Genomic DNA, 22,243 nt, shown 5'->3' on the forward strand with positions numbered 1-22,243 from the left:
GTATCCATCTGCAGTGTTGACGAGGAAGTCACATCTTTGGGAACAAACGTTTTCATTCTCTGCGGTAGTTCTGGGAGGCTTGGCTAGCCCCCTCCTTATTAGTCTGATAATATCATCTCAGCGTGTGAACCCTGTGCATGAAGCATACATAATTCACGGACCGGCTGATAAAGAGATCCGGATGCTGCGCCCAGCAGGGCTGTGCCCGTCTTCTGCGCTGGCTGGAGCCTTCCTGCGCTCACCCAGCTGGCCGCTGGCCTTTGAACCATTCATCCGTGCTCAAGAGAGATTCGGGCCGTGACCGCCAGACTGCCTGGGTCTCTGTTGCTCACGCACCACGAGTGTAGCTTCTGGCGGGAATTATCCGTCACGCACATTCCTCTGAGGACCCAGACGAGAGCAGTGAGGACAGGCACTGTCTCTACGGTTCCCTTTTAGTCTGATGGCTTTTTCCCCTCCGGTCCGTGCCATTTTTCATCACTTTATTCTCGTCTGCCACTGTCGCGTCCCTCCATCCAGTCGAGCAGGTATAAACTCACGTTCTGAAATGAACGGGACTGGGGACCAGAGACAGAAAGAAATAAGTACCTTCTGTATGCAAGTCTGTGACGCACTTCAAAGGTTTTCCATTTATAATTTGAATTTCTCCCCATCTGGCAGCGGGATCTTTATTGACCAGAACTACCTTATGGGTTGGTTCTGAATTTGCTTGCTTCAGTGTGGATATTTTCCTGCTTGGAAACAATATAAACTTGGAACTCAGATTTTTTTTTTTTTTAACTTGAGCCAAAATAGTCTCTGTCACTACCCGGAGTTTTTAAAAGACCAAATGTTGTTTTTATGGCAATCGTGTCTTTGTAAGCAAAGGCTGAGCAAACAGAACTGTCTTTGCGCAATTTCAGTTTGAGCAAAGGGACAGCCGCTGAGACACACTTAACCTACCAAGGACGCAAGAAATCTCCGGAAGGGGCAAGGAGACTCCTAGTATTAATAGATATTTTTGTGACTGCACATGTGTGTTCACAGGTGGCTGCTCACATGAGTCTAGGCGTGTGTGCATGAGTGTGTCCATAGGTGAACACGTGGAGAATCGAGTGTTTCATGAATGACCTGATTGACAGAGGCATTTACAGTGGAACATGTCCTATGTCCTAGGATGAGCCAAAAGGGCATGACAGGGAAGGGATGCTAAGAGGGAACAGACAGGTGGTCCTGCTTCTCCATCGTCCCCTTCCTGCCCCTCCCCACCTTCCGCGTCAGGCTGAGAGCATCGCCTCTTTCTGGGCGCATGTGTGGAGCGTCTCCCCTCCCCAGGGTCCGCGTTTGCATGTTATAGGGAAGCTGCAGTCCATCACAGCATCTTAACGCCTGTGCAGCCAGGCTGCCTCGGCCTCCTGGAGCCAGTGCGGTGAGGCAGCACCCAGCCCTGCACCTGACGGGCACCCAGAGTGGTGGTGTCATCATTTTTGCTGTTCCTCTTACTAAGAATAGACCTTAGCCACCCTGTATTCCACAGCTGGGACCCAGGTGAGAAACACCTCTTGGCTGGAACCACAAGTAGCTGGTGGCCGAGCTGACCCAGACGGAACTGGGGACCACGTCCTGACTCCTGGGTCCGTGTGCGGACCTGGGAACGGCGCACCTTCTTCCGGGGACTGTTTCTGTGCCTGGCTGTCTTCCTCTGCTGGCCTCTGCGCTCCCTGGTGGCGAGTCCTCTGTCTTCTTCTGCCTCTCCCCCCGGGACCTGGCCCTGCTCCCTGAACGTGGTGGGGTCTCCATATATGTTTGTCGGGTTGAGTCACATGCAAAGTAAGACGGAACTGCAAACAGGAGCTGTTGGAAGGACAGCAGGTAAACAGAGCTGTCGGACTCTGACTGTCTAGAGAGATCGGGGCCACAGTAGTCTGTGCAGGGACAGGCGGAAGGGCGGGACTGCAGGCAGCAGTGAAAGCTGCTGCTGTTCAAACAGCGCATTTGGTCAGGTGGCTGTTGGCTGGAGGCAAGTGAGATCATTTGGAAGAGGAAGGAAAGTAAGGAAAGCCAACTTAAACTTCATTGGTGAAGCCCCTCCAAAGGCTGTTCAGTAAAGGTGTCCTTAATTGTTTAAAATGAGCATAGCAGGCTTCCCTTTAAGCATTGCATGCTCCCTGGGGTCATGTGTGTGGGCCTCCTGTGTTTAGCATGTTGCTTCTCCTCTTACAGAAATCCTCAGCAACACTAACCCAGGTCTGGTCAAAGAATCACAAAGCCCAAATATCTTACTCCGAATTGGGAATCTCCTGCTTTTCCCCCGTTTCTTGTGAGTTTGAGTTAGGTATTTTCCTAAATTACCTGCCACATTTTCAGGAGCCGAAGCATCATAGAAATCTCAAAATGATCGGTGATCTTAAAATTCACACAGAGCCGTGGGTTGAGGCTACCTGGTCCAGAGGAGTGTGCGTGATGGCTTGAGAGGAGGACCCAGCGCCTCGACCACAACGCCCATGGACCTGGGGGTGGGGCCTCACAGAGGAGGTGTGAGTAGTTGGATAGGATTAGGTTATAATTAGTACGTTTAAATTATACATACAGGCCGCTTTTTAACTTCAGTGTCCACCTACAATGCAGAAGACCTTGGTTCAATCCCTGTGTTGGGAAGATGCCCTGGAGAAGTGAAAGGCTACCCACTCCAGTATTCTGGCCTGGAGATTTCCATGGATTTTATAGTCCATGGGGTCAGAAAGAGTTGGATGTGGCTGAGCGACTTTCACTTTAGATGTAGTTTTTACTTGTATTGTTTCTGTTCAGCTGTTCTAAAGAATGTGACCCGACGTGTGTGCTTGGTCTTGCCCAACTCTGTGATGCCACGGGCTGTAGCAGGCTCCCCTATCCGTGGGATTCTCCAGGCAGGGATACTGGAGTGGGTTGCCATTTCCTACCCCAGTGGCTCTTCCAATCCAGGGATCAAACCCGGGTCTCTTGCATCTCCTGCGTTGGCAGGCAGGTTCTTTACTACTTCGCTACCTGGGAAGCCCATTCTAAAAAAAATATTCTATATTAAAATAACTGGAAAGATGACTTGGTTGTGATGAGGCTCTCAGAAAACAAGAGAATACAATTCACATCCTGTAAGTAAAGATAGCTGCCCTCGCTGCTTCGAGAAAAGGGTTGGGGGTGGCGGGGTTGCTGAGTATCAGCAAGGAAACCACGACCTGAATGAAGCACAGGACCCAGAGTGTGGTCTTAGGGGGCCCTTCTTTAGCTGAGTCTACACTTGCTGCCTTGATACATGACGGCCAAGTATACACTTAGGAAGCCGTCCTACACGAGCTGCTAATCCACTGAGCAAACGTTTTGTTCAGGACATTGACCCCCAGATTCAGAACAGGTGCTGGGATGACTCAGATCCCCAGCCTGAAGATTCGCGTGTGTGTGTGTGTGTGAGTCTGTGTGTGTGTGTGTCTGAGGAGTAGTGGGAACTTGGAAGGAGCAGTTATGTCTTTTGAGAGTGGCTTTCGTGGTGACAGTTGCCGCTGCTGGGGCCGAGGGCACCTTGTGAGGCACACGCCAGGACGGGCGCAGGGGGAGGGTCTGCAGCCGCTCGGTGGAGAGCAGCTCCTCTGCCTGCCTCTGTGTGTTACTGCTCTGTGACGCCGCAGCAGCGCAGCAGTTCCCTTCCCCTTGCTGGTAGATGTCTGTGTTGCTTAGAGTGTCCATCTGTAACAAGTGAGGCTGCTGAGAATATGCGTATATGATAGAACTAATTACTAAATAACGATCGCAAGCAGCAACGTGACTGAAGGGACCACGGATGAGACAGGCGGTTTGCAGTCCACACACGTCACACATGAATTGCACAGGCAATTGCCCAGCGTCAACCCACTCAAGATTTGGAAAAGGCAGACCAGAGCAACACCAAGATAAACACGTGCCTGTAAGGATGGTAAAGGCAAACAAAAGAAAAAAGCAAACAAAAACCCCACACACACCTCTTTTAAGTTATAGCATAGACCTCCATCCACTGTTAGCCGTAGGCTGATGAGACCATGTGCTCTGCTGTTACCAGACCACCCTCCCATCACACGTGGTTCACGGCCCCTCCTCTGGAGAGGTTTTCCAGCTCCACCATTGAGGGCACCGGAGTGCGCGTGAACTACGGCCCCAGGCATTTTCTGCAGCTCCCTCTGGTTTCCTGCGGCCATGGGTGCATAGCTTCCAGATGAAGGCTGCCCTCTCAGCCTGGATCCCGGGGGAGGACCAGCACGGCCACAGCTGACCAGTTCCCCTGGGTATAACAGCCACAAGGGTTGAACTCCTGTTGTATTAAAGCACCGAGATTTGGGGGTTTGTATTTGAAACCACGAGCCTATTTAGTGAAAACTGCCTGTACGGCCTTTTTAACACATCAATTGCAATGCCATTAGTGAGCTTAACCAGCACAGTCTTACCTGTGTGTGAAGACACGTGTTAGAGGATTTCTGTGACAGCGTTCTTAGCAACAACCACAACCACAACAAACCCGAAGGACACAGTGTGAACACCCACGAGCAGGGGGTGGACCAAAGACGCGTGACGTGTCCACAGAGCAGAGCACCGTGCGTCTGTTTGGAATGAAGGTGCCACTTGTGGACGCCACGCCCACCATCGTGGTGTTGCGGCCTCTAGCATTCTGCAGCCCGATGTTTCCATGCAACATGGTACAGTAAGTCCCCTACATAGCAACTTGCAAGTTGCAGGTTTTCAAAGATGCACACGTGCGTCCCGTCAGCGTCAGGCGTGGGTGGCCCGCAGCTCGCCCTCCGCCTCCCATCGCTGACCATCCTTTGGCTCCCCGCTCCCGCCGCCCCTCCCTCCTCCAGTCAGTCTCGCCTGTTCACGGATGCCAGCCCCTGCGTGCCAGCTGTTGTGCTGGATCGCTGTGCTTTTCCAGGCACTGTCCTGTGAGGTTAAACATACTTTGTTTATTTTTCTGTGTTTTTAATGTATTATTTGTGTGAAAAGAATTATAAACCTACTACAGCATGGTGTTATGTAGCCCCACTGTGTCAGGTGCCTTGGCTAACTTTGTTGGACTTAGGAATGTGCTCTCTGACTGTAGCTCGATCATATGTATGGGAAGCATTTCCCACATTTGCCCGTGTGCACAGGTGTCCCCTACTCGTCTCCTGCACTCTGCGGTCTTCCCCTCGGTGGACAGACTGCGTTCATGGGGTCCCTCCCCTGCCCACGGCTAGCCGGGCAGCTCTTACTCAGCTGCAGTGGCGGTGAAGAGCCGTCTCCATGCCTCCGTGTGTCTGTGCACAGGGCCCGCTCTGAGACGAGGCCCGGTGGTGGAACCCTCTGGTCGTGGGTCAGGGATCGTCAGGTTTCACAGCTGTGGCTGAGTCTTCCCCCCAGGTGGCTATGCCCACTCACCTGCTGGGCATTTGGCCTCGTCGTCCTGCTGTTGTCAGACTAGATATCAAGGCAGTTCAAACCACTGAGGTGTGCTGTGTTATTCCGTATGTGGCATATGTATTATTAATAACACATTTTTGTTGTTGTTCAGTCGCTCAGTCGTGTCTGACTCTTTATGACCCCATGGACTGCAGCACAGCAGGCCTCCCTGTCCATCACCAACTCCCAGAGCCTACTCAAACTCATGTCCGTCGAGTCCGTGATGCCATCCAACCATGTCGTCCTCTGCCATCCCTTTCTCCTCCCACCTTCAATCTTTCCCAGCATCAGGGTCTTTTTCAGTGAGTCAGTTTTTCACATCTTGTGGCCAAAGTATTGGAGCTTCAGCTTGAGCATCAGTCCCTCCAGTGAGTATTCAGGAGTGATTTTCTTTAGGATGGACTGGCTTGATCTCCCTGCAGTCCAATTGACTCTCAAGAGTCTTCTCCAACACCACAGTTCAAAAGCATCAGTTCTTCGGTGCTCAGCTTTCCTTATGGTCCAGCTCTCACATCCGTACATGACTAGTGGAAAAACGCATTTTTGCCACATGATATTGTCTGGTTACCACCTATCACGTAACAATCAGTTCCGTTCAGTTCAGGCCCTCAGTCATGTCCAACTCTTTGTGACCCCACGAATTGCAGCATGCCAGGCCTCCCTGTCCATCACCAACTCCCAGAGTTCACTCAAACTCACGGCCATAGAGTCGGTGATGCCATCCAGCCATCTCATCCTCTGTCATCCCCTTCTCCTCCTGCCCCCAATCCCTCCCAGCATCAGAGCCTTTTCCAATGAGTCAACTCTTCGCTTGAGGTGGCCAAAGTCTTGGAGTTTCAGCTTTAGCATCAGTCCTTCCAAAGAACACCCAAGACTGATCTCCTTTAGAATGGACTGGCTGGATCTCCTTGCAGTCCATGGGACTCTCAAGAGTCTTCTCCAACATCACAGTTCAAAAGCATCAATTCTTTGGCACTCAGCTTTCTTAACAGTCCAATTCTCATATCCATACATGACCACTGGAAAAACCATAGCCTTGACTAGACCGACCTTTGTTGGCAAAGTAACGTCTCTGCTTTTGAATATGCTATCTGCTGCTGCTGCTAAGTCACTTCAGTCGTGTCCGACTCTGTGCAACCCGATAGACGGCAGCCCACCAGGCTTCCCCGTCCCTGGGATTCTCCAGGCAAGAACACTGGAGTGGGTTGCTATTTCCTTCTCCAATGCAGGAAAGTGAAAAGCGAAAGTGAAGTCACTCAGTCGTGCCCGACCCTCAGCAATCGCTTGGACTGCAGCCTTCCAGGCTCCTCCGTCCATGGCATTTTCCAGGCAAGAGTGCTGGAGTCGGGTACCATTGCCTTCTCCAGAATATGCTATCTAGGTTGGTCATAACTTTCCTTCCAAGGAGTAAGCATCTTTTAATTTCATGACTGCAGTCACTATCAACAGTGATTTTGGAGCCCCTCAAAATAAAGTCTGACACTGTTTCCACTGTCTCCCCATCTATTTGCCATGAAGTGATGGGACCAGATGCCATGATCTTCGTTTTCTGAATGTGTAGCTTTAAGCCAGCTTTTTCACTCTCCTCTTCACTTTCATCAAGAGGCTTTTTAGTTCCTCTTCACTTTCTGCCATAAGGGTGGTGTCATCTGCATATCTGAGGTTATTGATATTTCTCCCAGCAATCTTGACTCCAGCTTGTGCTTCTTCCAGCCCAGCATTTCTCATGATGTACTCTGCATAGAAATTAAATAAGCAGGGTGGCAATGTACAGCCTTGACGTACTCCTTTTCCTATTTGGAACCAGTCTGTTGTTCCACATCCAGTTATAACTGTTGCTTCCTGACCTACATACAGATTTCTCAAGAGGCAGGTCAGGTGGTCTGGTATTCCCATCTCTTTCAGAATTTTCCACGGTTTATTGTGATCCACATAGTCAGAGGCTTTGGCATAGTCAATAAAGCAGAATTAGATGTTTTTCTGGAACTCTCTTGCTTTTCCATGATCCAGCGGATGTTGGCAATTTGATCTCTGGTTCCTCTGCCTTTTCTAAAACCAGCTTGAACATCAGGAAGTTCACGGTTCATGTATTGCTGAAGCCTGGCTTGGAGAATATTGACCATTACTTTACTAGTCTTTTAAATACAAATGGAAATGATAAATACTAACTCCAAGGTAAGTCGAGCTCTGGGAAGGGAGCAGACTGAGATTAGGAGACACACGTGACCTCAAATCTGTGTGTTAAGTTTTATCTTTAAAAAGTGAGGCAATGTGCTATAACTTAAAGTTTTGATAAAGCTGCATATTTACATGAAAGGGTTTTTTTTATGTTTGAAATAATTGATTATTTGCAAATTTGACCACCTACACGCAGAGAATACTAGAGTGGGTGGCCATTCCCTTCTCTGGGGATCTTCCCAACCCAGGGATCAAACCCAGGTCTCCCACATTGCAGGCGGATTCTCCACCAGCTGAGCCACTAGGGAAGCCCAACATGCAGGAAACACTTTAGGACATATTAGAATCATTTAGGTTACTTCTGGAAGTGGGGTGAGAAGGACTTTACCTGTCACTTTATCCCTTTCTGTGGTGTTTGAATTTTTTTAGAAACATGTACCAAGTTTACTGGGCTTCCCAGGGGGCTCAGTGGTAAAGAAACCATCTGCCAGCGCAGGAGACATAAGAGACCCAGGTTCCATCCCTGGGTTAGGAAGATTCCCTGGAGGAGCGCATGGCAACCCACTGCAGGATTCTTGCCTGGAGAATCCCATGGACAGAGGAGCCTGGCGGGCTGCAGTCCATGGGGTCACAAAGAGTCGGACACGCCTGAGGGAACTTAGCATACACACACGTATCGAGCTCATGCATTTGAAAATAAGAAGGGCCCCATCCAGGCTCAGCAACTTCCCTGCTGCACTGCTGGGACAGAAGACTTAAAGCTCTCAAAGCCTGTGTTTTCTCATCTGCAAAATACGGTTGGAAGCGCCTGCTTTGTAGAGCCGCTGGGAGGACTAGGAATTATTCATATAAACACCTAGCAGAGTGCCTTTGACATAGTAGGCACTAAATAAATAATCACTGTTTACATTATTAATAAGAATGGAGGATGTGCTCTGTTTGCAAACGTACCCTCCCCGAAATGTGCGGAGGAAGGACACGCAGACTGTCTCTCAGTACCTGCTCTGTTCTCCCACACACATGCCCCATGGGGAAACAGATCTTCCAGCCCGAAAACTTCTTTTGACCCAATAATTGAAACCCACCGCCTGCCGGCGCTTAGCCCCCTTCAGCCGTCCCTTCAGGCTAAATGCACAGAGTCTCCCAACCCTGCTGCTCCCTCCCCACCGCAGGTCAAAGGCGCCTGGTTCCGCAAATAAAAAGGCAGGACACCCGGTACCACTTGATTTCAGGTAAACAACAAATGAATTTTTAGTTGTAAATCCCAGTACCGCCTGGGACATATTTATACTGAAAATACGTATTGTTTATCTGGAATTCAAATATAACTGGATAACCTGCATTTGATCTGGGCAGGCTTCCCTATGGGGAAATGGAGGAGGGGCACCAGGTGGGCCAGACGAAGCCCCAGACCTCCTGGGCTTTGTGTCTGGGCCCAGTCCCGGGGAGGGGACAGGCAGTCCACGGCTGCCGTGGCTGCTGTCTCTCAGCCCTGCTGGTCTGGGGGTGCCCCCCCGCCGGCTGGACCAGCCCCTCATGCCTCTCACGGCACCTCGGACCCCACAGCTTCTGTGCCACATCCTCTCCGGGCCCTGGACTAGGATTCCACTCTGCAGCCTTTGAGCATGGCTGGGGCTCTGAGCTTTGCGGTGGTGGGACCCACACAGACCCCCTGCTCTCATCTCAGCCCCTTGTCACTAGGCCCCTTGGAAGTGGGCAGGGGGTTCTGATGGTGATCCTGGGGAAGCTGCCCAAATAGTCTGAACCCCCAGCTTAGATGCAGCCACCCCATGAGCTCAGAGCACCCCCGAGTCTCCTGCCTGAGGCAGAGGAACAGCAGCACCCCCCCTCGCCAGCCCCCAGGACACATCCATCCCCCTCTGCCCACTGCCGCCCACCCGCCTTCGCTCCCTCTCTCCCTGCCGTCTCCCCAGACCACCAGGGTCAAGGGGCAGCTTCCCCAGCTCCTTCCTCTGTGGTCTGGGGTCCTTCACTCAGTGCTCAGTCCACAGATATGTGATCAAGCCCCAACTGTGTTCCAAATACCACTCTAGATACAGGCAATAAATAAGACCAAGGTTCAGAATTTGTTCATATAAATTCTAGGGCTTCTGTTCTGGTGCAGTTGAAGTGAACAGTGAACACATATGCTGAAAATCCATACTCTGGGGTCCGATGTCATGGCAAGAGGCAGCACTCTGTAAAGAAGAGGGGGAGGGGGCTGGGCAGAAGGGGTGGGAGCTTCTCCTGCGTCGGGAGTTGGGGGCGTGGAGGAGGTGTGTGGGCAGAGACTCAGTGAAGACAAAGCCCGTGTCTGGGAGCAGAGACTTCAGGCAGAGAGGACATAGGCTGGGGCAGGGTGGGGACAAGCCTGGCGTCCTTCACGTCCCGCGGGAAGGCCCCCCACCACACTGCCAGGTGGAACAGCAGTGCAGAGAAGGCGCAGAGATGGGGCTGGAAAATCCACGCCTGCCTCTCAGTATGCCTTCAGAATATCTGAAAAGTGAGTCTGGGAGCCCTTTTCTCTTGCGGGACTCTCCTTTTGCTAAAAAGGGTAACAAAGTTGGCCTACAGACTCAACCCACAGCTGGCCAGGCCCCCTTCTCACTCCAGGCCTGCAGCTTCGGGACAACCTAAGAGCTGAAAGCTGCATCAGGGAGCAGGGAAACGGCTGAACACTTGCACAGTGATCATGTTACCCTAGAAGTGTTAACCAGGCATTCCGGGAGACAGGAGGGGAGGGCTTCCCCCGGGAGGAGCCAGCAAGGCGGCCTCGAAGGGTGACTCAGGACAGAGGCCGTAGATTGACCAGAACTCAGTGAAAACCCTGAAGGACTGCCTGGAGGGTCACAGGGAAGGTGTAAGGGCATTGATGTTTTCTGCCATCACAACCCTCTAAAATCGTGCGCTTCTACTTGGGTTCCTTGTAACTGACACAGACGCAAACTTAGGAGGACGTGCCCTTAACCCCCAGGGACCTGGCCTCTGCCGTCCACGCTTCCAGCCCTCCGTGGGGCCACGGAGCACGTGGCGACCAAGGCTCATTTCTCTTTCGTTCTCAGTGAAACTCATGGCCTCCTTGTCTCTCCACCCTCTGCAGGTCCTGGGGTCCCCACGGTGACCGTGTACAACACGACGGATAAGAAAAGTAAGTACCCCTTGGTCTTGTCTTAAATCTCCCTGCGACGTGGGGAGGGAAGCGGAAAGACTTTAAGACATGACCCAGGCGCGGTTTCTGTTTGGAGGCCACGATGGTTGTGTCCTAGCAGCTCCAGATGAACCTGCATCCCCAGTACTGTTAGGTGTGATGGACGTGAAGATCTCCCAGCCAGTGAGGGCGCGCAGGCCACAGGTGCCGAGGCCCAGAGGCCGCCTGGGGTGAGCCGGCCTTGTCTGCGACCCCCTAGGCAGAGCTCCGCCCAAGGCGGAACCTGAGCCACACAGACGTGCACAGCCAGTGCTGGGCTCTTCAGCCGGGCCTGCCGCACCCTCCCAGCTCTGGGAGCCCCCCACCGCGGGCTGAGGCTCCGTGGACGCCTCCAGCCCATCTGCCTCTGTGGTCTGGGGGCACCTGCCTGGCACAGGGGCTTTCACCCCTAGGCCGCTGCAGCGGTGGAGCCTCCCAGAGACTCTCAAGGACCCACACACCTGGGGTGACAAGCTGCGCACATGTGTGTTCACACAAAAAGGTGGAAACTGTGGGAGCAGGCGGACCGGCGGGAGAGCTCGAAAGTCAGGAGCCCTCGGCCTTGGTCGCTCCCTGCCTCGGCCCTCCTCTGCCCTAATCCCCCAGGAGTCTGAGCCTCCATTCCCCCCGACCTGCCCCCCTTCCTGGGCACCAGCACCCCCGTTGCGCCAGCCCTGGCAGGACCCTGCTCAGCACCCCCCCTCATACAGCCCCAACTCACACAGTTCCTTTAATTCTCCCGGCAAGGGACTGCTGCTGTCTCGATGGCAGGGTTTCAGGCACCAGGGAGAGTTGCTTAGGGGGAAAGTTTCGAAAAGGAGGTGGCCAGCCTCACATTTAGACAGAAATCCAAAATTAAAGATCAATAACAGTGAAATCAAAAGTAAATAATTAAATCATTTAAATGCAAAAGAAAAAAAAGCCAGAAAATGGATGTGAGAGTGGATGGATACAGAGTCCATTCCTTATATATATTCATTAGTGTGCTCCGCGCCAGACGCTGACACCACAGGAATACCTGAGGGTGCCGCCTGGAAGATAAGACCCGGAGGTCGCAGTTCCCAATGGTGCATCAGAGCCGCAGCGTGGAGTTCAGCCTCCAGGCGCTGCGGTGGGGAGTCTGCAGGGGGGCTTTCCTGGGTGTTTAACTCCTGACTCATTTGAAAAGACCCTGATGCTGGGAGGGATTGAGGGCAGGAGGAGAAGGGGACGACAGAGGATGAGATGGCTGGATGGCATCACCCACTCGAGGGACATGAGTTTGAATGAACTCCGGGAGTTGGTGATGGACAGGGAGGCCTGGCATGCTGCAGTCCATGGGGTCACAAAGAGTCAGACATGACTGAGCATCTGAATTGAACTGAACTAACTCCTGACGGGTCTCAGGTCGGCTCCGGAGCCTCCCGTCCCGTCTTGTCCCTCACTGCGTCAGCACAGAACACAGTGCCCCCGGGTTTGGGTCTGTCTGCTGAACTGGGTGTGCTGCCCCCAGGCGGGAGTGGAACTGATGCCCTGGTTCCCGAGCCTCTCCCTGCCCGAGACGCAGAGGAGGTGCTTGGGAGGCCCATCAAAGCCTTCTGGCGCCTCTGCCGGAGTCCACACAATATGCCTGCCCCGCCAAGGCTGCACCATGACCATCTTCCAGACCAGGGCAGGTCTGGGGCCTGGAGACCTTAGGAGTTGAGGTGATGGAGACAGTGACCTGGGCCAGCATCACAGAGCCGGCCACGAGCCGGAGCCACTGCTGCAGATTCTCTGCGTGTTCTAACCCGTCTTCTCCCCCCGCCACCTGGGGGGGCAGGCGCTCCCATCACCCCAGAACTGATCAGGAGACCTGAGGCAGAGGGGCACACCTGGCATGCGCCCAGCCGGAGAGTGCTGGTCCCGCCTCGAGCCGGCAGCGGGGACTCAGCCCACCCCCACCTCGGAGCACAGCACTGACCAGCAGCCTTGCGACCAGTGTGGCCAGGGGGCTGCTCAGGCCCAGCGGCTCTGTCCTGCAACCGCCCCGAGACAGGCCAGGGTGGGCAGGCCGCCCCCCACTCCCGCCACACACCCCTGCCTCCTAGCCGGCTGGGCGACCACAGCCTCATCCTCTCCTGCTCCAGAGACCCTTGCCCTGCAGTGAACCCCGCTTAGCCTCGGTGTGCAGTTGGCGGGGCAGGGAGAGCTTTGGGCAGGGGGCAGATTCTGGGGGAGGGCTCTGCAGTCAGCAGGACTGAACCCTTAAACTGCACCCTGAATGCTTAATCCCCATTGGGACCACGCTCACCACTTTTTACATGATCGAGTGACCACCTAATATCAAGGGCTGGCCTCCTGCGGCTTCCTGGACACTCCTGGGCTCCCATCTCGCAGCAGCTCACCCGAGCTCACACGGCCAGGCCAGGCCAGACCTTATTCACGCGAGCCCAAGCACGAGGTCGTGACCTTGGGGCCCGCTCCGGTCACCGGGGCGGAGGCCTTTATTCTGCTGCCACCTGAGTGACCTGCTTACAGCCACAGCCTCCCTGACGGTCCCTCCAAAAGCCGCCCCGGCTAACCTGACGCAGCACTGAGTCCCTGCTGGTCTTTGAGCCCCAAGCAGAGCCCAGGGCCACCCGACTCGTCTGGAAGGCGGTTCCAACTGGTGTGCAGGTGGGGAGACGGGTGTAGGGGCCACACGCCCACAGCCCAGCAGCCCGAGGGCGAGCGGGCCCTGGGGGATGGCCTTTAGAGACGCTTGGGGAGCCTGGACAACCAGCCTGTGGCCTGCGTTGTGCGACAGCCCCAGGCAGACAGGCCGTGGCAGGCAGGGCCCCAGAAGGCCCCGTCCGCCTCTGAAGGCAGCAGCCGTTGCCCGGCTTCCTGCCCCACTCTGGAGCTTGACATTACTGTTTCAGAATTCTTTGCCTTCCCCTCCTCTGCCCCTTGACCCCAGAGCCACCCTGGGACTATCTGATTTCTTTCCCTTTAGAAAATCTTCTTTATAAACAGAGCCTGCGGTGTCACAGATGTGACTCTGAATTATTTAGAAGCTGTTTCCTGAAGAGCGTAATTGTGGTCAGGGCCGGAGCGCACGCATTAGGTGCTGGGTGTTCAGGCTGCTCGGGCCCTGGGGTGGCAGAGCCGACAGCCGTGTAAATAGATGCTTTGAGGTGAGCGTGAGGGGCGTGAGCTCGGGGAGAGGGTGTGATCCAGGTGCAGAGGACTGTCAGCTCCCCTGTCTCCCCAACACAGCCCAGCCCCGGTCCAGAGCGCCTGCAGGCGGGTACAGTGTGGTCTGCCCCCGACAGCGCCCACAGCGTCGTGACCACTGCCCCCGGACCCAAGTTCCTGGGCTTCCCGGCGCGGCTCCTCCCCCAGAACTCCTGGCCAGCGTCTCTCCCTCCTGCTCCCTCAGTCGGCTTTTTACAAAGAAGCAAAACCACCTTGCGTGCAGCTCTTGTTTGAGGCCGTCCCGCCGGCGGCTGTCTGGTCCAGTCCACCTGCTCTCTCGGTCCTCTGCCTGGTGGCCACCCTGCCCTCCCCATCTTCTTCCAGGTGACCACACGGGGACCTCAGCTGTACCATCAGGCCCGTCAGGAGCTGGGACAGCCGATGGGGAGATGTCAGGCGGGGTCAGCACGGGGTCAGCAAGCCCAGAGCTGTCTCCAGGACTCTGGAGGGCGGTGGGTTGGAGGCGCCATGCCCACCGCTACTGCTTCCTGAGTGAGAATGGAGCTGACTGGGTGGGGGCCACGCGTGGCCCCTCCTCGGTGCCGGCACTATAACCACACTCCATCACTCTGCCTCCAAGTTGCTTATAATCCTCCTGGAGAGAAACAGGCACGGCAAACAGAACAATGGCCCCCAGACCGTGTGGCCGCCTTTAGAACTGCATCCGAGCCACACTGGGCTTGAGCTGCGCAGCCCCGGGCGGGCGGGCCGCCTCTGGGATGCCGCGGTCACTGACGCTACGGAGACAGCTGCCTGAAACACGCCAGGAAAGGCCCGGACTACAGGAGGCCTGGAAATCCAGGCGGGTGGCCAGACCCCGGCAACGGGGCAGCGCTGCCCAGACGGAGCGCCCTCCGTGCCGGCCCTGCCCTTCTGCTGCCGGCAGCAACCCGAGACAGGGAGGGCAGTTCTTCTCTCCTCCAGCCCAGTGGCTCGCTGGCTCCCATTCAACACTGGTCACTCAGGCCCCCAAATGCAGCCAAGTGGCTATTCCACCAAAGACCTGAGCCAACTGGGTCCCGAACAGCCACGGCCACACAGCGCCTGCACACGGGGGCCCAGCTGGAAGGCAGCCCTCGTGAGCCACCCAGCTTCCTGCAGGCTCACTATGTCCAGATCTGATAATAGCTAATTCCGTCAAATATTAGAGGGGCTCACATTTAATTAAGGAGCGGCCATTTGTCTGCTCCTGACGGCAGGTCCCCACGGCCCCCACGTCGAAAGAGACTCCTCGGGGAACAAGCCCATCTTTTCTTATTTCCTCCGCCGGGCCCCTGCCCTCTTTGAATGCAATTATGGGAACAAATAAAATGGCTTAACTCTACTCCCCAGTGGGACAGCCAGCTCTCTGCTGATAAAACCGGTTGTGTGGGCAATCATTAAATGAGAAATCTAATATTTAACTAAATTTAATAGTCTGCTGCCGTGGTGCCTTTCTGTGAAGGGTGGGATTTTAATACAGAGGGACTAGCTATTCACACGCTGTCTGCCAAGGCCGTGTGCCGTCAGAACGCCATGTACAGTTAGAACACCCGGGGCTCCCTGGCGAAGCCACGGCTCCCATGCCCAGGAGTCAACCAGAAGCTCCACGTTCCGGTGGCAAGTCTGTGTTCTCCTTAGCTCCACGCGAGCCTCGCTCATAGGCTGCGCATCAGCCTGAGCACAAAGCTCCTTCAAGCTTAGCTGGCGTCAGCCGTGTCAAATCCCCATGCAGATGTGTGGAGAGAGGTGACAACCAGCCTTGAGTGGCTGCTCCAGGCCTCTTGCCTGGTGATGTCTGCCCATCCAGGTCGCCCCACCCCCACTCTCTCGGAGCTCTGTCCAGCCCCAAGAAGTGGGAGCTTGGAGCTGCTTCTCTGACAGCAAAGGACCGGGCCCTGCTCTTGTCCCCAAGGATGCTCCTTCTGTGTTCCCGCTGATCCCCTGTCTTCGTGCGTCTCCATCCCTCTGGTCTGACCCACAGCCCCACCCGTGCCCCTGAGCCCCTTAGCTCCCTACCCCCGGGCTTCTCTTAAGCAGACACAGAGGTCCAGATCACGGGCTGGAGGGCTGAGGCTTCTAGAAGACCCTGTGAGGTCCGTGCTCTGGCTCCTACCATAAGCTTGGGTTTGGGTAGCATCAGTGAAATTAGAAGACGCTTGTTCCTTGGAAGAAGAGCTGTAACAAACCTAGACAGCGTATTAAAGAGCAGAGACATCACTTTGCCCACAAAGATCCGTATAGTCAAAGCTATGGTTTTCCCACTAGTCACGTATGGATGGGAGATTGGGAACACAAAGAAGGCTGAGTGCCAAAGAACTGATGCTTTCAAACTGTGGTGCTGGAGAAGACTCTTGGAGCTCCTTGGACAGCAAGGAGATCAAACCAGTCAATTTTAAAGGAAATCAACCCTGAATATTCACTGGAAGGACTGATGCTGAAGCGCCAATACTTTGACCACCTGATGTGAAGAGCTGACCCATTGGAAAAGACCGTGACGCTGGGAAAGGTTGGAGGCAGGAGGAGAAGGGGACGACAGAGGATGAGATGGTTGGATGGCATCACCGACTCAATGGACCTGAGTTTGAGCAACTCTGGGAGATAGTGAAGGATAGAGAAGCCTGACGTACTGTAATCCACGGGGTTGCAAAGAGTGAGACACAACCGTGCGACCGAACAGCGACAGTGAATTTCCTCAGTTCCCAAAATTAAATAGTGACCTGGGTGTTCAAACACTGTCAACTTTCAAATCAGTTGGATTGAAATGTGCTTTTGTTGTGTTTTGCTTGGTGTGGGAAGCTGGGGTTAATAGGCCTCGGTTGCTTTGGCTCCTACCACCAAGAGGTCTGACCGCCAGGACCCTCAGAGCCCCATGGGGTTTCGGAAACCCCCAGAGGGACCATTCAGTCCTTCCCATGTGGGAAAAGAAAGAAAGCCTCGGGCCAAAACCCAGGCTCGGCTGCTGTGCAGATGCATCGTGTCCCGGGCGTGAGTCAGATTTCCACAGACAGGTCGACTCCTGCTGCTGGAAACTGGTATGTTTGGTCCCTGGGATGGGACTGAGCCCGATGCCCGGCGTGGGAGGGGGCAGCCAGGCCGGTGACCGAGTCTCTGAGAGCTGGTGTAGCGTGGACCTGGAGGGGGACCCGAGATCAATGGTGGGGGCTTCTCTCAGAGTAGGTGACCTTTGACCTGATGGAGGGGAGGAGCCGGGAACACAGAACAGCAAGTGCGAAGGCGTGGAGGCAGCAGAGAGCGTGGGAAATGCCTTACTTCCGTCGTCCGGCCCTGAGAGTGTGGATAGAGCGTGGGGAGGGAATGCTTGACACCTGGTAAGCCGGCTCCTCTGTGTGCCTGGGACGCTGTGTTAGAGGGCCTCGGCTGTTCGGACTCAGGGAAAATGGCTGCTCTCTGCTCTGTTAGGACCGTGGGGTGCTCTCGCCACACTGAGATTGGCGGTCCCCTCCCTCACGTGTCTGTAAGACTGCAAGACTGAGAGGGTGCCACCTCCGGGCTGGGTCTCCAGGTCCCCGAGCTGAGGTCAGGTCTGCCAGGACCTCCGGGCTTCACAGGCACTGCTAGTGGTAAAGAACCCCCCTGCCAGTGCAGGAGACATTAGAGGTGTGGGTTTGATCCCTGGGTCGGGAAGATCCTCTGGAGGAGGAAATAGCAACCCTCTCCAGTATTCTTGCCTGGAGAATCCCATGGACAGAGGAGCCTGGCGGGCTATCCAGCCCATGGAGTTGCAATAGTCAGACACGACTGAGGGACTAAGCATTCACTCACGCGCTGTTTGGACCTCCGTGTGTCAACACAGCCCGTGTGGATACGCCTTTCCTTTCCCACTTTCCACAAAGGACTGGACTTCTTGCCTGCCGGGTGGTGGGGTCCAACCTCACCATTTTTAAAGCTCCATGTATTTGAGAGGTAGTTTCACCATTTCTCCTCTCACCGTGTCACCAAAGCTAAATGTCCTCGTGCTCGGCGAACTCATGGCGTGCCTTCTGTCTTGTTTCTTGGCTTGTCACCAACCTTGGGAACTTTTGGTCGCCTCTGCCCCTGAGGAAGTGTGAGGGTCCTGCTCAGGGTGGTCCCCATGGCCCCACAGAAAGGACACTCAGTGCTGGGGGTCCTGAGTGCTGGCTCACCTGCCTGGCCTGTTCTTAAAAGCAGTTATCAGCATGCTTGTGAGACTAGGTTCTTCTTCTAAAAGGTTCACACCCATTTCCAAGTGACTTGTCTACCCAAAGGTCAAGCTTCTTGGAGATAAAACTTCCTTTCGATGTAACCACGAGTTGTCCCCAGGTAGGGTTGTGGGGAGAGAGGAGAAAAGAAGTCATGTGTCAGATGGAGCAGTCGGGGGAAGGGCCAATTCTGCAGGGGATGGAAGAAGGGGGCTTTTGCAGGGACAGGGTCCCTGCCAAGGCCTTCATGAGCTGGTGCAACGTAAGGGTCTCAGAGCAGCCCCTGAGGTGCAGGGAAGGGTGCAGCCACCTCTCTGGCCTGGAGGGAGACAGGCCAGTCCCCCTGCACCCGGACTCACACGGCCGTGCAGCCACCTCAAATGAAGGTCTCCAGGGCTAGGCCACCTATGGCTAAGGCAAGAAAGCCAAGTCCACTTTCCTGGACAAAGTGACAAAGGTCACCCCAGCTCCTGTCCTCTCTTCAGTGTGTTATTGTGGCCACTCCGTTTGGAAACCATTTGCCTTGACAGACATGATGTCAGTTCCCCAGAAAAACAGCAGTCCTGAGACCAGTCACACCCCCAGAATGATTCCTGTGTGTGAGGAATGCCCGGAGTGTGGCACCGTGGAGGAACCCGCCGCCCGCCCGGAGCACCCGGGCTGACCTGGACTCGCCCCTGTCCTGACCCGGGCTTGGAATCTAACGTCTGCGGCTCTTGGCTCCTACCATGGATGTGTGATCCTGTCTTCCAACCTAGGAGTCAGGAGGCACGTGAAACCCCAGGGCGTCCATGAGCGGGGATCTGAACACATCATTGTTCTGTCTGTTTCAGAGATGTTTGATCTAGAGACCAACCAGCACGTACAGAAAGCCGTAAGCGACCGGCAGATGCCGACAGTGGAATACAGGAAAATCCAGACTGACGACTACAGTGAGTGCTTTGGGGGAAACAGCCGCGATTGCTATTCCGGGTGGGGGCTGGGGGCGGGGCAGGGGCCCCCAGCGTGGGGGGCCAGGGGAAGCCTACTGTGTTCACAGGCAAGACACTCGCTCTGTGCCAGACAGAAATAAACAGGAGCGGTGATTTCTGTCCCCCGGAGGCCGACAGTTTAGACGTGGTCCAGATGAAAATTCTCTCCTTGGCAGGGAGCAGGCCTAGACACCACCCAGGGCAGGGGCTCCCCCCGGCCATTCCCTTTCTGTGCCACTGACGCCCTATTGCTTGTCATCTCGCCTCTCCATGTAGCTCACGGGCTGTGGAGGGGGTGGGCGTCCTCGCAGCTGGAGACCATCAGCGCCCCTCCTTGGCCTGTGTCCTTCTCCCTCTGAGCTGTCCGTTTAGCCCTTCAGTGAGCTTCCGTGAGCTTCTTCTGTGGCAGGCTCCCCTGAGAGCCCTGGGGCCCGGCTGGATGGGACCCGAGCTCCAGGCGGGAAGGGGGTCCCAGCAGCTTCGTCACCTCTGCACACGGTGCCCCGCTCACCTGGCCCAGGGCCCCACCGCCCACTGGGCGTCCGCCCTCCAGTCCCCGCAGCACCGTGTCCCTCCGCGCTGTCCTGCTGTGGGCGATGACACCCTTAGTGTGCGGACTGGTTCCAGGTCATTCAGGCCGCAAACCTTGAAGTCATTTTTGAGTCACCCATCCAGGTACCATCTGCCCATCATCTCTGAGGTCTTGGGAGCTAACTTGGAAGGTCGCCAGGGATGGATGGGAAAGAGTGATGCCTGAATGCAGGCCCTGGGGTGACGGAGGGAGGGTGGCCAGAGCCTGTGTCTGTCTCCCCAGACGGCGTCTGGGAGCTCCTCGTCATCTGCCCTTTCCCTTCAGTGGGGCAGCAGCTCGTCACTGGGGCCTGTGAGCCCTAGAGTCTCGTTAAGCATCCCTGTAAGATGGGAACTGGCCGCCTGCCAGCCTGTGAACCCCTGAGGGCAGGATCCAAGGCTTTGCCACAGAGCACAATCCAGCTCCCCTCCCCACGGCCTCCCCGCCCAAGACTGCACATCCCATGAAGCCAAGTCCTTCAGGGCAGGAAGGCAGGGCCCAGGGCCTCCAGGGAGAGCAGGAAAGGGGACTGGGGTCCCGTGGAGCTTCCCAGCAGAGCGGGCTCCGAAGGGGCTCCTGGAATCTCTTTCGGTGGGCAGAGAAGAAGGAGGCATCCATCCAGGGAGGATTCTTGATGGAGTGAGGAGGCTGACGGGTGATTCCACATGGGGGCCCTCACCCCCCCATCTCCTTCACCTGCGTCCTGTTGTTGGGCGCACAGAGTCATATGGTACTGGAAGCTTCCTAATCATTGCTGGAGGTGCAGGGGAGGGAGGTGCAGGGGAGGGAGGTGCAGGGGGAAGGTGCGGGGGGAGATACAGGGGGAGAGGCATGGGGGGGATACGAGGGGGGAGGCGCGGGGGGGATATGAGGGGGAGAGATGCAGGGGGGGATATGAGGGGGAGATACGAGGCGGGGGAGGTGCGGGAAGGAGAGGTGAGGAGGGGAGAGGCGCTGGGGGGAGAGGTGCGGGGGGTGGGGAGAGGTGCAGGTGGGGTGACGTGCAGGGAGGGGGAGATACGGGGGGAGAGGTGCAACGGGGGGAGACTGAGCTGCAGCAGTGACCCCTCCCCGGGCCTGTGGGCACAGCTGGTTGCTCTGGCCCCGCGCATGCTCAGTGCGTCGGAGGCTGATAGAGAAGAAACCAGCCCAGGAGGAGTGTGAGTGGAGGCTGTGGTCACGCCTGGCGGGGACATCTCTGCCCACTGGGCCAGGGCCACCCCACTGTATCTCCAGGTCTGGATTTCCCTCAATGTCCCTGAAATACTCATGGATCCCGGCAGGATGCGCTCAGACCTGGAAGCGCGGGCAGCTTTGCATGTCCAGGGGGCACGTCCAGTCCCGAGCGGGAGAGGGGCATCAGTCAGAAAGAGGATGGAGGAGCAGGGCGGCCCACAGATGCCGTCATCAGGATGCGGGGAACCACAGAACAGAAAGCAAGCGGCAGGAAGGGTGGGAGTCCAGGCCGCAAACGAGGCTCCTGAGACCCCAGGAGTCCCGGCTCTAACAGGAGGGGGAGAAAAGAGGCGTGCAGCCCCCATGGGGTCTGTGCGTGGGTCACCGGGATGGGGCAGGCACCCCCGCATGGGACGGGCCTGAAACCTGCCCCCACTGCCCCGAAGCATGTATGCAGGTCCTGTCTGCCTCCCCCGCCCTGCCGAGTGTAGAGAGAACTGACTGACAGCTCAGGGTGGAGCCTCCGTACCTCCAGGAAGGGGGTTAGGGAAGTCTAGGCTGCCCCCGGGGAGGGCGTCCATGACTGGTGCAAACTGTCGTGCAGCACCTATCACTCAGGACAGACCCAGGGTCACGAGAGCCCTCTCCTTAACTGGGTATTCATCTTCCTGCCCTCCTTTTGTAAGGAAGAACCAAAGCAAACACACAGGATGCCTTTAGATTGATGGAGGGATGAATGGATGGAGAGTTGGAGGCAAGGGTGGGTGGAAGGGTGGATGAGCAAGCAGGCAGGCAGCCTCCACCGGCCTGCCCCACCCGCTGCCTCTATCTCTCCATGCAGACCTCAGGCAGGCCCCGTCATGTGCAGGGCCCGAGCAGAATGAAAACAGGAGGCTTATGATGATGGCAGAGCTTCTGGTTCAGCTGGGGCCTCTCAGGGGCCCACAGGACTTCACAGGTCGCGCCATCTGAAACCGGCCAGCCTCCACGCTCAGACCTCAGCCTCCTGCCCTGCCCCGTCCCGCCTCCCAGCCAGTTTTCTCTAAGTCTGTTACCTGGAGGCCAGATCTCATTCTTTGCCTAGACCCTCCCCCAACCGGATCTCCTAGCCCAGGCCCTCCTCCTCCTCCTCCTCCATCCATGTGGGCTCACGGGCTCCCACAGGAACGGTCCCCACACCGCGGAGCCCTGAGCGGTGCTTGCCACCCCCTCCTCCAAAAACGCAGAGAAGAGGCTTGAGAAACAAAGAGCCGACCCCCGCCTCTTCCACCGGCTGCCCGAGGTTTCTCCCAGGGCGAAGTTTTTACTCGCAGGTGTCCAGGGATGAAGACAAGAGGAGAGGGCGTACAGCCTGTGCGGACCAGCGTCCATACATCACCCCTGG

General features: G+C 55.9%; 1 protein-coding gene across 3 annotated transcripts in view; it reads left to right on the top strand.

The window, feature by feature from the left end:
- Positions 1-22,243, top strand: part of DPP6 (dipeptidyl peptidase like 6) — a 980,810-nt gene that overhangs the window by 936,705 nt on the left and 21,862 nt on the right. For all 3 annotated transcript variants that reach the window (XM_027969056.3, XM_027969054.3, XM_027969055.2), the window contains exons 17-18: positions 10,694-10,741; positions 18,975-19,073. In XM_027969056.3, coding sequence (XP_027824857.2) covers positions 10,694-10,741; positions 18,975-19,073 — 147 coding nt within the window. The remainder of the gene's footprint in view (positions 1-10,693; positions 10,742-18,974; positions 19,074-22,243) is intronic.

The sequence above is a fragment of the Ovis aries genome, chromosome 4 (assembly GCF_016772045.2).
Source record: "Ovis aries strain OAR_USU_Benz2616 breed Rambouillet chromosome 4, ARS-UI_Ramb_v3.0, whole genome shotgun sequence".
Taxonomy (NCBI): Eukaryota; Metazoa; Chordata; class Mammalia; order Artiodactyla; family Bovidae; genus Ovis; species Ovis aries.